Source organism: Ctenopharyngodon idella, chromosome 10 (genome assembly GCF_019924925.1).
Source record: "Ctenopharyngodon idella isolate HZGC_01 chromosome 10, HZGC01, whole genome shotgun sequence".
Classification (NCBI taxonomy): domain Eukaryota; kingdom Metazoa; phylum Chordata; class Actinopteri; order Cypriniformes; family Xenocyprididae; genus Ctenopharyngodon; species Ctenopharyngodon idella.
Genome location: NC_067229.1, coordinates 44,795,337 through 44,813,897, shown reverse-complemented (window position 1 = coordinate 44,813,897; position 18,561 = coordinate 44,795,337). Strand labels below are relative to the sequence as shown.

At 35.2% G+C, this 18,561-nt stretch overlaps 1 protein-coding gene across 2 annotated transcripts; it reads left to right on the top strand.

Moving 5' to 3' along the window:
• Positions 1-22: 22 nt before the first annotated feature.
• LOC127520251 (cGMP-dependent protein kinase 1-like) lies at positions 23-18,519 on the top strand. 2 transcript variants are annotated; one of them, XM_051908206.1, is made up of 20 exons: positions 23-832; positions 2,215-2,447; positions 2,545-2,659; positions 4,209-4,375; positions 5,158-5,271; positions 11,369-11,474; positions 11,584-11,647; positions 11,752-11,829; positions 11,915-12,009; positions 12,110-12,175; positions 14,034-14,108; positions 14,194-14,290; positions 14,386-14,525; positions 15,834-15,923; positions 16,006-16,147; positions 16,920-17,083; positions 17,215-17,337; positions 17,726-17,788; positions 17,907-17,973; positions 18,263-18,519. In XM_051908206.1, exons 2-20 carry the CDS (start codon positions 2,252-2,254, stop codon positions 18,359-18,361), a joined length of 2,061 nt encoding a protein of 686 aa, XP_051764166.1. In that variant the 5' UTR covers positions 23-832; positions 2,215-2,251; the 3' UTR covers positions 18,362-18,519. The 2 variants fall into 2 exon arrangements, with proteins under 2 accessions (XP_051764166.1, XP_051764165.1); XM_051908205.1 differs by lacking the exon at positions 18,263-18,519 and having other exon boundaries at positions 17,907-18,253.
• Positions 18,520-18,561: the final 42 nt, after the last annotated feature.

The following is an 18,561-nucleotide window of genomic DNA, read 5'->3' as shown; positions in this document are numbered from 1 at the left end:
TTAGCTTTAGATTGAAAGCGGCATTTTCGTTAAGTTTTGATTAAACGTAAACCTTCTTTTCATAAAATAACATTCGACACATTTGGATTGACATTACAGTCATATCAACATTAATGTTTAATATTTTTATATCTTATTTGTTTAGTAATTATTGTATGCTTTGTTTAGATTATCATTGTTAAAATGTAAATCAATATCTATACTATACATAAAATTCATTTGGAAAAAGTAGCAAGGATAATTAATTAAGTGAATATAAGTTATATAAATGTGTGAAATGGTTACTAACATTTAAATTGTAATCTTTTGTTAAATTATTGTAATTATTATTATACTATTATTTTGTATTTCCTCTTGAGGAAAAAACTTAAATGCCGGCCAGCGCGCACGGACTCATTGAATCTTTTTTTGAATCGATTAATTTGAACGAATCATTCGAACAAGCCTATTTACTGTTTGTCTCGCTACACTGCGTTTGTTGATATCAGTAACTCGTTACTGAAAAAAATCTACAAAGCCGAGCTACTGTCACTCTACTGAAAACATAGTTAGTAATAGTAGTAGCATATCAAATTTTACCTCTACAACACTGGTCACTGCAAATGAATCAAACCTACAGTCAGTCACAGACCTGCAGCATCTTCACACTTCCATCACAGAAATGGTCATAAGCCGCGTTTTGGACGCAGGGGTGGACGCGTCAATGATGCCCAAAAATGCAGTCTAGGTAGTGAGGAAGGCAAGGCAGCTCACTAGGTCTTGAGACACAACCGAGTCTCTCACTGGACATCTGCGTTGGATCTGTTCAGTCCTTCGAGCTTCTGTATTGTAGGTAAGTCAGAGGCAACGGAACCTCTTTTATCGCATGCTGTAGTTAAACGAAAACTTTGTCCTTTTATGAAAAATCTAAAATCTTAACAAATGAGTGCTAAATATTTTTTTTTTTGTTTTGTTTTGTTATGATGACATTGATAAACAGCTTACCTGGGAAGTGATTTTTTTCAAGGATCCTAATAAATATTGTATCTAATGTTATGCTTGAATACTGAAAAAAAAAAAGATTATATTATTTTGAAAACATTATTTTTTGAAAACAATGTGTTAAACGTACAGCATAATAATAAAAAAAAGAAATATATTCAGAAATATATAACAGTGTTATGGTGTGTAATTATACATTTAAGTATACTACTGAGTAATATTAATTAACAGCATGTACTTACTATTTAATTAGGGTTAGGAATAGGGTTTGGTTTAGGGTTAGTTGCGTGTAATTATGCATAATTCACTATTATTACTATTAGTGCAGTAACAAGGACACTAAAATAAAGTGTTACCACTTCATCCCTGTGTTTCTCTGTGTAGTTGTTCATCTGAATATTTAATTATTTTATTTTAAAATTATTTTTTACAGTGGGTTTATTGAAAATCTGGGATTCAAAAACTGAAAATAAACTGAAAGTTTTAGGATTTTGAAAATGTAAAACTGAGAAATGTAATGACATAAACTATATAAATATTTAAGACCAAATACTAAGAGATTGCAAAATTCATGTTAATTCATCAAATTCAACTTTACACTTGAATTGTTAATTTTAATGAGGGAAAAGCTATATTTTAATAAGAAAGCATTTTCATATGGATTTATGAATGCTGCTTTATTTACTGGCTACTGTTTTTTAGGTTTTTCCATTTCTGTTTAGATTGCAAAAAAATGATTTTCTTGTTCAGTATTTTTGTCTTGTTTTTTCTGTACAAATATCTAAACGTAAACAAAATGACTTAAATGAGATATTTAATATCATGCTTTCTGAAAAATGTATCAAAATTAAGTGAGTTTATGCTTAAAAAAAAGGTAAAATATCTGCCAATGGCATCAGAAAAATAAACATAATTCAAAGGGAAAACAAGATTACTTTTCTTATCCTGTTGGCAGATATTTTCTTTAAAAAATCAGAAAACAAGACTTAATATCAGTCATTTAACTCATTTTGCTTCTCACGTAAATGTATCTTGATTTAAAATAAGTAAGAAAAACCTTTTTTTTGCAGTATAGTTTATTCATAACTCTGTCCTCATGATCCCAGCAGCTATAACACCTTAATTTCTTTCTGGGATCAATAAAGTGTCAGAAACATGCACTGCAAACACAGTAGTTAAATTTTTTATGGTGTGTTTCACTGAATTTTTTATTGGATTTCGTTGCATTTATAGATGCATAATCCTCCAGCGGTGACAGTGTCCCGGGCTGATGGGAACTCTCCGTGACCTCCAGTTTGCCCTGCAGACCAAGATCGAGGAGCTGCGGCAGCGTGACGCCCTTATCGATGAGCTAGAGCTGGAGCTGGACGCTAAAGATGACCTCATCAGACAGCTACAGGGCGAGCTGGACCGTCTCCGCACCACCCCTGTCTCACACAACGCCTCTGGGGCCACAGAAATCACAGGTGAGCTGGGAAGTCTGTCAAAAGACTCTGAATAACTACATGGACACATGTTGCATTTTATTAATTCTTCCATTTTATTTTACTGTTATTGGAGCAGCGCTACCAGATGAGCCCCAGCGCACTAAACGCCAGGCCATATCAGCCGAACCCACTGCGCTGGATCCAAATCAACTCACCCACGTCACCCTGACCAACTACAGCAAGAGCGAGGAGTGAGTTAAAGAAAAACACCCCGCAGCTTATTAAAGAGGACCTATTATGCTTTTTCCAACTTTCTTTAGTGTGTAATGTTGCTGTTTGAGCATGAAAAAGGCCTGCAAAGTTACAAAGCACAAAAACACTCCAGCGGGAGTTATTTCTGAGTTCTTTCCGAACTCCCTGAAACACCTTGATTGTAGTCTTGCGTTTTCTTCCGAGAACGAACATGTCACAGTATTCCTCCTTTACATAATTCCCGCCCAAGGCTTACACAAAAAAGGGTGTGAGGGCTGGCTGAGTAGCGTTAGAAGTGATTTGTCTCCATGTCCAAGAGATGCTGTTTTTTCCACCCCAAATCTATCAAACTGATTAGGCAAAACTGATGCCATCGTTAGTTAGGGAACATACTTTTTAATGATCACAATGTAAATTCAAATTCAAATGTAGTACCTACTCAGACTGCATGCGATTTTGGACGCACCATCGCTGTGCAAAGTGTTTTTTCCACTGGCTAGCATAGTTTTCCAATTGTCTTCAATGAAAGTGCCACGTTTTTTAAACGGCAGGAGCATAACAATCATAGCAACAAAGCGTCTCAACTGAAAAAAAAAGCTGCAATGCCGAAGTGCTCTTAAGAGCTCACAGATAGGCATTTTCAGCTGGCTAAATACGCTTTGGTGGACACGCGGCCTTATAGTAAGGGGCTTGACATTCCCAAAACACACTGAAAGCAGTTGACCAATCATAACACACTTGTCCAGTCGACCAATCAAAGCACACAGTGCTTTTCGGAAGGAGGTGCTTCATAGAGACAGGAACTAAACGTTTCCCAAAAGCATTGTAAGCCTAAGTTGATCGTAGCTCCATTGGCTCCATTCTACGATCAACTTAGGATTATGATGCTTTTGGGAAACGCAGCCCAGAGTGTTACCAAAGTCTTTCCCTCAAGGAAAATCTGTTCACTCGGCGGCCATATTTGCAACACCTCCGGGCAGCTATTTCGGGCATCCAAGACCAAGTCCCATCTTTTTGAATGGAGGAATCCTGAAATCTCAAAAACTGCTTGGCGAACTCACAATTAAATAACATATTTCAAATAGGCAACAAAATCTGAAATGAACTATCCCATAAATATTGTTTCTTATGCTCAAATAAGCTTATTTTTCAGGCTAGATGAGCCAATGCGCATGTGCAGTCCTAAGCGCAGGTCTCGGGTTTAAATGGGAACCGGAGCCTCTAACGGCAGCTGCAGTGACGCAATGACTTTATCAATCAGCGATTGGCTCTTTTACTTAAAAGGCGAGACTTATTCTGCCATATTACGCGTTGCAGTTTCTTCCATTCATAACTAATAGGAGTGAACCGTCTTTCTATATCTATAGTCTTTGGTGTTACTGACAGACTGGGAAGAGAGGTGCTGCAACATTGTGTTTTTTGAACATTCAAGCAAATCTATTCTAGTAGAGCCCAAAAACAAAACCAAGAGCATAATATGGCCTCTTTAATATTTTAGCAACAAGTAAACATGTTTTATTCAACCCCATCACCCTGTGCTCATCCCAGGTCTCGAGAGTTGATCCAGAGGGCTCTGCTGGAGAATGATTTCATGAAGCATCTGGAGGCCAGCCAGATCCTCACCATCATGGATTGCATGTATCCCACCACTCTGGCACAGGGCTGCTGCGTCATCCAGGAGGGCGACGACGGCTCTACCGTCTATGTCCTGGAAGGTGAGGATCATCCGCCTCAAATCTACTATATTTGCTTTAAGAAATTACTGTATGTGCAATTTGAGAAACAGTAAATGTAAAACTGTGCTAAAAACACTAAGTGTTTTTGTTTGTATGCTTGCCTCTGTGAAGTGGGCAGTTGAATTTGCTGCCTGTTCGCCATGTGTTTGTGACAGCGATCCTCTGTGCAAAGAAAACACTTCACATGTTGTGTCCTATTATTTCATGGCTCTGCACTGACTGTTAAAGGAATAGTTCAGACAAAAACAAAATAAAAAAACATCTGTGATCATTTCCACAACCTTTTCTTTGGAACACCAAAGGAGAATGTGAAGAATTGCAGCTCTTTCACAACCATTCAAATGTTTTGGTCACCAAAACTTTTGCTCACCAAGACAGCATTCATTTGATCAAAAATACAGTAATATTATTACAATTTCTGAATATATTTTAAAATGTAATTTATTCCTTTGATGATCATTACTTCAGTCTTCAGTGTCACATGATCCTTCAGAAATCATTCTGAATTGATGCTCAAGAAACAAACATTTCTTAGTATTATCAATGTTGAAAGCAGTTATGTTGCATAATATTTTTGTGGAAACCATGATATATTTTTCAGAATTCTTTGATGAATAACAAGTTCAAAAGAACAGCATTTATTTGAAATAGAAATTCTTTTCATCAGTTGAAGGCATCCTTGCTATATCAAAGTCTTAATGGTTCTGAATCTCATTCACAGACTCAAGGTTGTTGGGTTTGTTTGTGTGTGTTCTGTGCAGAGGGGTTGGTGGAGGTTACCAAGGGAGGACAGAAGCTGTGCACCATTGAGCCGGGAAAGGTGTTCGGCGAGCTTGCGATACTCTACAACTGCACGCGCACGGCCACCGTCACGGGTGAGATTCACTCCGTCTCTGTATTTCAGAACAGAATGTTTGTTGCGCCAGGTACTGAAGGACACTGAATGTTTAATGCTTCCTATTTCTTACACATGTTCTTTCTTTTGATTCAGTTTTAATTTTTAATTTGGAGTTTTAATTTGGTTTGCTTTATTAGCTAACTACATTTATTTATACTGCTAACAGTCAAGCCATAATTTATTCAGACACCTTGAACATTTCATTCATTAATACAGTTTAGTCACTATAGTTTAAAAAAAATGGTAATAAAATATGACAAGATCTCAGAGTTAAACTGTGTCAGAAAAAATTAATCTTAATTATGTCAGATAACACTTAAGCAAAACATGGTCAGGTCAAAGTGTCTTTTTGGCCCCAAATTTTTATCAATTTTACTGGTAGTCCACTGTATGAAGAAATTTTGGGTATAATATGTCACAGTTTACTTTATTTTGCTATCCTCACATAAATTAACTATACTGTCCTGCACCCACTAGTAAAAATATATCATGAATATCAAAAATGTCTGAATAATTTTTGGTTTGACTGTATAATGAAAAAGTTAAGAAATAATGTAAATAAAAGTAATATAAAATAATAAAAAGTAATAGAGTAAAATAACAACAGAGCAAATGGAGTAAATAAGAATAATTAACAAAAACATTTAAATAAAATAAAATTAAATTAAATTTTAACAGCATGTATCATACAATGATACATTAATTAAAATATAGAAATGTTAATAGTAATATAAGGTAATAAATGTAATATATAGTAAAATAATATAGCAAATGGATTAAATGAATATTATTAATAAAAAACAAAATTATTAAATTAAATTAAATTGGAACAGGATGTATCATATAATCATACAATAATTAAAATATAGAAATGTTAATAGTAATATAAGATAATAAATGTAATATATAATAAAATACAATAAAGCAAATGGATTAAATAAGTATTATTAATAAAAAACAAAATTATTAAATTAAATTAAATTAAATTCAATTCAATTGGAACAGGATGTATCATACAATACTTAAAATAATTAGAGCAAATTGATTAAATAAGTATTATTAATAAAAATATTAAATTAACTTAAATTGGAACAAGATGTATCAAACAATCATACAATAATTAAAATAATTAGATTAAATTGATTAAATAAGTATTATTAAATTAAATTAAATTAAATTTCAGAGAAAGTAACAATCAGCCAGTTTACCAAAAAGGAACAGGATGTGTCATACAATCATAAAATAATTAAAATATAGAAATGTTATAGTAATATAAGATAACAAATATAATACGTAGTCAAAGAACAATAGAGCAAATAGATCAAATAAGTATTATTAATAAACCACAAAGTAATTAAATTAAATTAAAATTAAATAGGAAAAATTATGTAACATACAATAATTAAAATATATAAAGAACAAAAAAATCAAATAGAGGAAATAACAATAGCACAAATGGGGTAAATAAGAAATATTACCAAAAAAAAAAAAAAAAATGCTAAATGCCTATGCATATAATAAATTTAGTCATTGGGACACATAGACACTCTTTCTTTGTCTCTCTAATTCTGACAAATACAAAATGTATATGCCTGAACTTATAAGATCATGAATCCAAAGTTTGTTGTACTGAGTCTGAATTCCTGTTCATCTGTCAGGGCTGTGGGCTATAGACAATCTGCCATGGCTTAGATTGAGTTCAGCCCTATAAATGGCTCTCTCCTGCAGAGTGAGCATGGAGGAATTGTCGGTGTGTAATTGCTGGGATGTTTGGCCATATGGTTTTTCTAATATACCCTCGTCCTTTGCCCTTTTTATGACACAACGATTTAGTGTGATGGATTGGGGTGAAATGAGTTGACTCAGGTAGTGTCTGTTTAATCGCAATAATAAAAATGCAATTAAAATCGGGCCTTTGGCTGTCCCTGTTCATGCATGTTCATCTTTCTGTAACAATCTCACCTGTGAACCCTGACCAGATTTGCTGGATTTGAAAAAAAAGTGCTGCAAATTTGATTTATTTCTCTATGCAGCCCAAAAATTAGTAAACTGGATTTATTTAAAGGTACGCTATGTAACTTTTGGCCCTGTAGTGGTTAAAAAACAAAACTGCATGCATTTTTGGAAGTGGTTGTGCTTCGGCTCTGCGTGACTGTGCGGATGAATATGACCCTTCACAATAGATAATGCTTTACAATGAACTCTGTTAGACAGCTACATATGGCAATTTATCTGTTCAGTAAAATACCTTACTCACTTGTTGAATAATAAAATCGGCATTACAACATTTACAACATTTTAAATCCCTCAGTTGGTTCTCACCATCTCTGAAAAGCCAGTGTTGATTCTTGTTTTATTATGAGCTCGGTCATGTTCTCTTTTTCTCTTTTTGTTTTTTAAAATGGGTGTCTGCGGTGGTTGGAGATTTAGCTGCTCTGTGTCAGCCTTTCTCACTCATGTGACCACTAAACTATGCCACTCCCACATGCATCAAAGTAGCCGGAGCAACTTTTCTCTATTTACAGATGTGACGAGACACACAAGAGCGAGTGACATACGTATGCAATTTACCACAAAAACCATCCCGCCCGGTCTAAAATATAAACACTTATAATAGGCTTACCATGGTGAATCAGGGTAAGACAAAAACAAATGTTTTGGAAGAAGGATTGATGACGTATTTACTTATTTAAATTTTGTTAATTTTGAACAAAAAAAGTTACATAGTGTAACTTTAATTAGAGAATAAAATTAATTAAAAAAAATGTTCTCAACTTTAGACACATTGGCTATGTTCATGACCTTCAAATGTTGCAAATCAATGCACACAACATGATGTGGAGTATATACTGCATACTACATACAGTTGTGTTTAAGGTAGAATGAGAAACATTATGTTGTATGCAGGACTTGACATTAACACCTGCCAAATGCAGGTGGATTTCAGCAGTGCCGTGTAACGTAGTCACTCCTACTAACCAATTTGGCGGGTTAGATACATTTTTCAATTGTAGTCATTTAAAAAGGCATCTGAAATAATAAACCAAGGACATGTGTCCACCAGTGTGTTTTTTCCAACGGGTAGCGTACTTTTCCAGTTATTTTCAATGGGAGGACCACGTTTTTTACTGGTTGCCTCGAGTTGAAGGGGCCATTCAAAAGATGCTTGCGTCTTTTACAGCGCCTCGTTTTTATGATTCCGTGTCAAGTTAAAAGAATTTCAACTTTTACACGCAGCACCGCTCATCAGTGTCAGTCCCAAAACAGTGGACCAATCAGAAGAACTTGGAGGCGGGGCAAACGTTTTGTTTACAGTAGCAAGTTGGCATGGCAACTGTTATATTTGTTTGTTATTGCCCGTATTACATCACATCTCAAAAGTGCGTCTCAAGACCCTCTCGTTCTGCGCTGCGCTTTTAAAAACCATTCCTGAGCGCTTTTTTTGACGCAAAGACGCGTTCTGTGTCAACGAGTCCAAAGAATGTTCAACTTTGAGTAAAATGCTGCACTCATCACCATCACTTTTTAGCCAGCCGTCCAATCAGAGTGGAGGAGGGGCGGGACAAATACAGCACCGACCAACTGAATAGATACATGATACCAGCTGCTCTTTCTTGCTCTCTCCCCTCACTCACTCATTTCATTCGCTCCGGGTGAATATTGTTGGCGTTACATGGCTTGGATTTCAGCGTGGGATTGTACATATTGTGCATAGTTTTAATCATTCCTGCAGATTTTGTGCTCACACCCAGCTAAACTAAAATGAGTTCTTTTTTGCTGCTTATTGTACATAATCAAATGCACACAAAATAATGTCAAAATGCCAGTCTTGGCGAGTATTCACATCACAGTCAGTTATGTGTTAGGTGAACGTAAACAGTTGAGAAAGAAAACACATGTAACAGTATAATGGGTCCGTGTGTCAGGTCTTAAAGTGACAGCAGCCTAATATACCTGCTGCCAAATTATGAGATAATATTAAAAGTATCAATATGGCAATTTTCCCTATGGTATTGATGTCAAAAATGTGGCCAGTGAAAATGCTGAGTGGCTAGTAACTTTGGAAATCCACTAGCCACAGTGACTGGTGAGCAAAAAAGTTAATGTCATGCCCTGGTTGTATGTACTGATTTGTAATGTTTGAACATTTCAGACAGCATGCTATATTCAAACTTCATTATTTTAAATGAGAATGAGTACAATTTAAGTTGGATTTATATAACTAGAGAATCAAATTAAACCAAAAATGTTTCTTAATGTTGTCAGTGTGTCACGTCTCTCTTTTGTGTAGGAAGATAACAGACGGTGTCTGCTGTTCAGGGTCAGCTAAATGAATAGCTGTAGAATTTCTTAAAACTCTGTGCGTTCATTGTCTGCTCTCACTCCATCAGTCTTTTCTGAGCTTTCTCTTTTTTGCCATTTTTGTGAATGTGTTTTGGGGTCAGAGGTTAGATACATTTTCAAGGTACATCTGACGTCACTAACAGACAATTACTGTAGTGCATCACACAGCGGTAAAATAGGATGATGTGAAGGTCTATTTTGAAATGTCAACAGCTTCTTAAGGTCTAAAGGACTAAAGGATAAATCTAAGCCAAGGAGGTCGCTACTTCACTTTCAGCAAAGTTGATTAGCATTCGTTGAAATCTTTTGAAAACAGATCGAGTCGTTTTAGTGAGTTTTTTCAGGAAAAAAATAAAATGTTTAACTTCTGCTAGCATACTGCTTACTACATATTACACAGTATAGACTGTATCCTGCCTACTGTTTTTATTAAAATATAGTTTGTAACATACAGAATGTATTAGCACCACGATACACGTTTAAAACAGTAGTATGCTACATTGTCACCTACTCTTGTAGGCTACATCCGAAAGCTGAGCAGCGAGCATACAGAGGTAGGAGGGCAACAAGGCATGTCCAAATCCAATGATCATGTCACATCCTGTCTCCTGAGATACCTTCATCCCATCGTTTTTTAAAGGCAGTATAGATGTATCTTTCACTGCCTTTGATATCCCACAATCCTGTGCATTCCATTCCATGAGAGTTGAGCTAAAAAATAAAAACTGTGTCTGAAAGTTGCGGTTGGTGGTCAGTTTGTGTGTAAATGTACATTTTTGACCAACTTTTTCCACTTTTGATTGTTTGTTTAAATCAGTGTGTGGCATTCAGTAATCATCCCATGAATAAAAATGTTCACTTTGCATTTAGAATCCACTTTTTGTCATCCAAGTACCTGTGCATACTAATAATTTGCATACTTTAAACAATATACTTAGTGCGTACAGTAAAAATTAGTGCGGGAGTAAGCTATTCTGAACATAGCCATTCACATAATGGAAGAACAGTAACCCAGGAAAATAAAGCAGGCAGGATATTCATTCATACAATTATGCCATCAAATAATCTTTCTGGATATAATGAGGGTGTTTTGGAGGGTGTTGTATTTATTAGGAATTTTTTATTGAGTTTGCAGGTGTTAATAAAATGCCTCTTCAAATATTCAACATGAAATTGACTGCAGAGTATATTAGTGTTTAGAGAGGAAAATTAACAGTATGTGAAAGTGTTTGTGTGGGGTGGGCTGGCAGAATAATTACATTGAGTGGGATGTGAAGAGCTCTCAAAGCAGCAGCTGTCAGTCATGTTGAGAGGAAGTACAGAACAAAAGTGTTTAGGTGAAGAGATCGTTTCCAGAGTTATAAATGCACATGTCCTTGTCTATGCATTATGAAGCAGAGAATCCGTCTGGTTTTAAATATTTAAACGTGTTCTTGATTGTAAAATTCCATGATTAAATGCATTACTATTTTTATATTAAAATATATATATTAAATAAGTAATAATACATTTTAATCATTTAAATAATACATTTTATTTATTATTTTATTTAATATTTATATATTATTTACTTTTTGACTTTATTTAAAAGAATAGTTTAGGAAATTAAATGGTCTGAAGTTTGGAATCTAGCAGTATTATTTGCATGTAAAGCCTTAATTAGAATTAAACTACACATTTTCAGGAATAATTTCCTCCATCCTCACCATTGTCATCTTCTTCCCTATCAGCCCTGACTGATATCAAACTATGGGCCATAGACCGACAGGGTTTTCAAACCATCATGATGAGAACTGGCCTTCTCAAGCATTCAAACTACATGGAGTTCTTGAGGAGGTAACACAATTTAGCATCAAATCAAATTCAACATTTCAAACCAAAACCAAAGTTTTGACAGTGTTTAAAATTGATACTAGTAATACTATGAACTGAATTGTGTTGTCAGTGTGCCCTCCTTCAAGACTCTCGCTGAAGATGTGCTGAGTAAAGTAGCAGATGTTCTGGAAGAGGTGAGGTGTTATGAACACTGCACATTAATCTGAAAACAATTCTGGATTGATTCATGTGACCTTTTTGTTCTGTTTTGTTCTCCTTCTCTCTCTTTACTCTTTAGACTCACTACAGTGATGGTGACTACATCATTCGTCAGGGCGCCACTGGAGACACATTCTTCATCATCAGTGAGGGTCAGGTGAGAAAAGAGCCTTTCTGAGGTTTCCTGCTGGATTGTAGAACAGAACATTTATTATGAATTTTGTGGCTGTTTTGGCCAACAGGTGAGGGTCACCCAGCAGAAATCAGCCAATGAGGAGCCAGTGTTCTTGTCCACACTGTCTAGAGGGGATTGGTTTGGAGAGCAGGCTCTCAAAGGGTCAGTGAGGAACTTTGAGGTTTTAAGGTTATAATTCTCATTTTAACCATTGTGGTTAAGATTTAAGAATAACTTTTGCGTTCTTCACTTCTCTTCCCAGGGAAGATGTGCGTACAGCAAATGTAACGGCTGTTGGAGATGTGACATGTCTGGTTGTGGACAGAGAGTGAGGAGCTTGCAGAACAATCACACTCACCATTCAAAAACAGCATAACATCATAACATCACAATCATTCAAAACCATTACTATTACAATCAATATCACAACTATCCCGATCAATCAAAATCATAACTATCACAACCAATATAACTATACCGGTCAATCAAAATCATAACCATCAAAATCATAACTCTCGCAATCAGTATCACAATCATCATAATCAATCAAAAGCAACACCTACAGAAGCAAAATTACAACCATCCCAATAAATCAAAACTATCACAATAAATATCTCAATCAGAATCACAATGATCACATTTACTCAAAATGATAACTGTTTCAATCAATATCACAACCATCACAATCAAAATCATAACCATCAAATTAATAACCATCAAAATTAACATCTCAATCAGAATCACAATGATCACATTTACTCAGAATGATAACCATCACAATCAATATCTCAGTCAAAATAATCACAGTTACTCAAAATCATTACTATCAGAATTAATATCACAACCATCACAATCAAAATCATAACCATCAAAATTAATATCACAACCATCCCAAGCAATGAAATTCATAACAATCACAATCAGTATCTCAGTCGGAATCACTATCACATTTAATCAGAATCATAACGATCACAATCAGTATCATACCCATCATAATCGGTCAAAGTCAGAATCTACACAAACTATCCCAATGTATCAAAATCATAACTATCACAATAAATATCTCAATCAGAATCACAATCATCATATTTACTAAAAATCATGATCATTCCAATCGATATCACAATCGATCAAAATCATACCTATCTAAATCCATATCACAACCATCACAATGAAAATCATAACCATCAAAATTAATATCACAATATCACAACCATCCTAAGCAATGAAATTCATAACAATCACTATTCATATCTCAGCCAGAATCACTATCATCACATTTAATCAGAATCATAACCATCCCAATCAGTATCACACCCATCATAATCAGTCAAAACCAGAACCTACACAAACTATCCCAATAACTATCAGAATAAATATCTCAATCAGAATCATATTTACTAAGAATCATAAACATAACAATCAATCAAAATCATAACTATCTAAATCCATATCACAACCATCACTATCAAAATCATAACCATTAAAATTAATCAGAATCATAACAATCACAATCAGTATCACACCCATCATGATCAGTCAAAATTAGAATCTACACAAACTATCCCAATGTATCAAAATCATAACTATCACAATAAATGTCTCAATCAGAATCACAATCATCTTATTTACTAAAAATCATGACCATTGCAATCAATATCACAATCCATCAAAATCATAACCATCTAAATCCATATCACAACCATCAAAATCATAACCATCAAAATAAATACACAATATTGCAACCATCCAAAGAAATCGAATTCATAACAATCATTATCAATATCTCAGTCAGAATCACCATCATGACATTTAATCAGAATCATAACCATTATAATCAGAACCTACACAAACAAATCATCCTAACGTCAAAATTCTCTTATGTATCATAACTATCACAATATATATCTCAATCAGAATAACAATCATGTTTACTAAAAATCATGACCATTACAAACAATATCACAATCAATCAAAATCATAACCATCTAAATCCTTACCATTGAAATTAATTTCTTAAAATCAAAATTGACATAAAATCATAACTATTATAATCAGTATCACAACCATCATAAGTCAAAATCAGAACCTGTACAATCATAGTATCAGAACAGTCAGTAAACTAATAACATCATTTCTCCATCTTGTCACATGTACTGACTGCTAATAAAACTCAATTCTAACAGGTCTTTCAAGCAGCTAATCGGTGGACTGGACAATATGAGCAATAAAATTTACGAGAGCGAAGAGGTGAAGGCCAAGTAAGCACATGATGAGCTCCTTCACATCCATTGATCAGAAATGAGAAGCATTCTGGGTCATGAGAACAACTAATATTTCTCGTAGGTTGGAGGCAGAAGCCGCGTTCTTCTCCAATATGTCTCTCAGCGACTTCCGTGTGATCTGCACACTGGGGGTGGGTGGATTCAGTCGGGTAGAGCTGGTACGATGAGTCTCATTTCATGAAAGCAGCAGTTAGATGTTAATTCAAGAATGATCAGGAGTTTTTGAGAGTATGTTTATATTGACTCTTTACAGGTGCAGCTGAAGAACGATCACAGTCGCTCTTTTGCCATGAAGGTCCTGAAAAAGCGTCACATCCTGGACACGAGTCAACAGGGCCACATCCTGTCTGAGAGACGCATCATGATGGAAGCCCACAGTCCTTTTACTGTCAGGTCAGTACGACCTGATAACTTAGTCACATGATTTGATGGATTTTTTTAATTTTTTTTTTTATTATGCAAACAGACAATTACAATATTTACAGAAAAGAAATTAAATGCAAAATACAAATACAAAGACCAACAAAACATACATAACAGCCAGTATGATTTGGGTATGTGTGTGTGTGTGTGTGTGTGTGTGTGTGTGTGTGTATATAACTAAGTGTAACTGGGTGTGGGAGTGGAAATATATGAATAAAGGAGCATGTAGGAAAGTACAACAGACATAACCAGAGTTAAGAAAAAATATATATCAAAGAGGAGGAAACAAAAAAAACAAAAAAACAAAACTGACAATAATAATGATGAAGATAATAATAGTATCACACGCAAAAAAATGAGGAAGGTGACAATAGCAACAGTATTAATAATAAATAATAATAATAATAATAATAATAACAGTTATAATAATAATAATAATAATAATGATAAATCCAATTAATAAATGACAAATAGTAATAATAGTATTAGCAGTAGTAGTAATGATAAATATTAAGAAATATACTCATTTCATCCGGAATGAGGGGGAGGTTAAAGGATCAGGAAGGATTTAATGGATTTAACTGTTAAGTGTGCAGACGGCTGGTAGGGACTACAACGAGCTTCTTCCCGGGTTGGTGACATCACAAACCCCAAAATTTACATAAACTCTGCCCCCGGGAACACGCTACAGAGGGGGTGAGGCCATATTGGGCTGCTTTAGAGAAAATGAAAAGTTGTTGTAGTAGAGTGTTGTTTCCATGCCGTCATTTTACGCCAGAATGCTTCACAAACAAGGGTCGATTTGATGCTGGATTTGCACAAAAGATTAACATGACGGCACATGCTAGTCAATGAGTTGAATCAACTCCACAGCAACTACATAAATGTATTCTTTAACCATTCAGAAATGTCCAGTTTCATTCTAAAAGTTGTAACTTCTTCCTGAGTCTCTCCATCAGTGTCCGACTCCGGTTTGAACAATGTAAGGCTGAACACCGTTACTGACAATACTCATTTTGGCTGCGTGAGATTCTCCAGCTTTGTTGTTGTTGAGCAACCGAAACACGAGTTTTTAAAGCTCCGCCCTCTTCTGGAAAGGGGCCCCGGATCAGCAGCTCATTTGCATTTAAAGGGACACACACAAAAACTGTGTTTTTTTTGGTCACATGAGTGTTTTTAACTCCATTTTAAGTTAGTTTATCTTAAAGTATTGATACATTACATAATGTTTTCTAAAAAAGCATGTGATAATAAGCCCATATTGGTTTTATGCTTCAGACTATATCGGACCTTCAGAGATTCTAAATACTTGTACATGTTATTGGAGGCGTGTTTGGGTGGAGAGCTGTGGACTCTGCTCAGAGACAGGTATCAAGAAGCCTCTCATTATTTTCTCACGCTCACCTGAACGGATTGAGTAACTTACAGGAAGTTCTGTGACTGTGTCCAGGGGGTTGTTTGATGACAGCACCACACGCTTCTACGCTGGATGTGTGGTGGAGGCTCTTGCTTTTCTACACTGCCGAGGCATCATCTACAGAGACCTGAAGCCTGAGAACATCATACTGGACCACCGTGGATATGCCAAGCTGGTAACCAAAGCAGTGTTATTTTAGTATTTTTTATTTAATATTAGAGTATGTATTAATATTTTGATTTCTTAATTTTACTACAGATTTAATAATTTTACTACTTCAATTTATTTTATTTTAGTTGCCAAGGCAACTTTTTTTTATATTTTATTTTATTTCAGCTTTTTATTTAGTTTAGTTTTAGTGTTAGCTTTAGTTAAAGTGCCCCTGTTATCCTATTTTAAAGGTTCCTAATTTTGTTTTGGAGTCTCCTACATTAGGTTTAAATTAATCAAAGGTCAGAAAACAATTTAATTTTCTCATAATATACATTGCAGCATAAAATCTTTTCTCACAGTGTCTGAAACTGTTTGATAAAGGATTCAGTCTCTCTAAACCCCTCCATTCCCAGAGCCTACTCTGCTCTGATTGGTCAGATGGCCCAGTCTGTTGTGATTGGTCGACCACTTACAGCATGTGCTGGAATTGAAATGTTCATTATCATATCTGAATTTCAGTTCAATTTCAGTAAAGATCTGAAGGTTGTAACCAGAAGGTTCTATGTTCGAACTCAGTTAATTAAATTGCTGTACATGCGTTTCTGCTACATTATTATCCATTTAAAAAGAAAAAAAGTTTTTAAATAAAAATGTTTACACATTATATTACTACAAAACTAATTTTAAGCATACATCTTTAGAGTTCTAAGAAGATGAGAAACAAATTTAGTCAATTGAGCACATTTACCAACCAAATATTCAAATAGCAAAGAATAGTCATTGTTTTTTTTTAGACAGACTTTGGTTTTGCTAAAAAAGTTGGCTTGGGGAAGAAGACGTGGACATTTTGTGGAACTCCAGAGTACGTGGCCCCTGAGATCATCCTAAACAAAGGTCATGATGTCTCGGCCGACTGCTGGTCTTTTGGAATCCTCATCTTTGAGCTGCTGAGCGGAAGGTTGGCCATTTACTAATGACATTATTAACCAGTGTAACGTTTTTTTGTTCCCAGAATCCCAGGAAGTGAAATTCATACTTTGCCTCATCTAATTATTAACATCCAACACCATTTTCCTCTTTCCATCCAAGCCCACCTTTCTCAGGGTCAGATCCCATGAAGACGTATAACATTATTCTTCGAGGAATCGATATGGTGGAGTTTCCCAAGAAAATCACCAAGAGTGCTGCGAACTTAATCAAGAGACTGTGCAGGTACAGAGATGGAGTGAGCGCGTTTATTCAAAAAGCCTGTGTTTAAAAGCCTAACTATACAGCATTTTTATGGGCACTATATCTGTAAGCGTTAAAGGGATAGTTTACCCCAAAATGAAAACTCTGTCATCATTTAGTCACTCTCATGTTGTTCCAAACCTGTACGAGTTTCTTTCTTCTGTTGAACTATAATTAGATATTTTGAAGAATGTTGGTAACCAGACAGTTGACAGTAGCCATTGACTTTCATAGTAGGAAAAAAATACTTATGGTACGCATTCTAAAACCCTTTTAACAAACATTTTCACGTCAGTAGTTTTGTTGACGAGATTTTGAAAAACAGCCATAAAGTGTGTCGTAATGTTTGCATGTGTGTTTAACCTGACAGGGACAATCCGTCTGAGAGACTCGGCAACCAGAAGAACGGTGTGAAGGACATCCAGAAACACAAGTATAGATGACCTGCTGTGTAAACTTTCAGCTCTGAGATTGTTGCTGAATTTGCATATTACTGCATTTATTTTAAGACTTAGTCATGATGTGCTGGGTCTGTGCTGGTTTTGATGCAGATGGTTTGAGGGGTTTAACTGGGATGGTATTCGTGAAGGCACCTTGACTCCTCCATTTATACCAAATGTAAGTCAGATTCTTGAGCGAATAAGACAAATTAATAATTTAATGGACTTTTTTTTATTTCAACACTATCTATATATCTATGTATCCAAAATAAACGTTCAAAATGGATGTCAACGCTCCTAAAAAATACATTTGAGTCAACCTCAGAAATCATCTATCCCAGACATTACGGTCTGAGATATTTCTAGACAGTGTTGTTGTCCTGAGTGAATGCATTTCTTTGCTTTTTCTTGCTTTTGGTCCAGAGAAAATGAGTTTGGGAAATAATAAACATATATTGTTGCTGCAGGTGGATGGACCTTTGGACACAAGTAATTTCGACTGTTTTCCTGAGGATACAGATGAGCCGCCACCTGATGAAGAGTCTGGCTGGGACATTGAGTTCTGATTGGATGGACCAAATGTTATGAACGGACACATAAAAAGTAGCCTGAATCCAGAATAGAACACTAAACAGTAACAACAGAGCTGTTAGTACATGTTCAAATAAAAGTTTTTCTTCTTTAGAATTTATTGTTCTATTTTGCTGTTGCAGAAGAATATGAATATATATGTGTGCGTGTGTTTTGTTTTCCATCAAAACAAAGA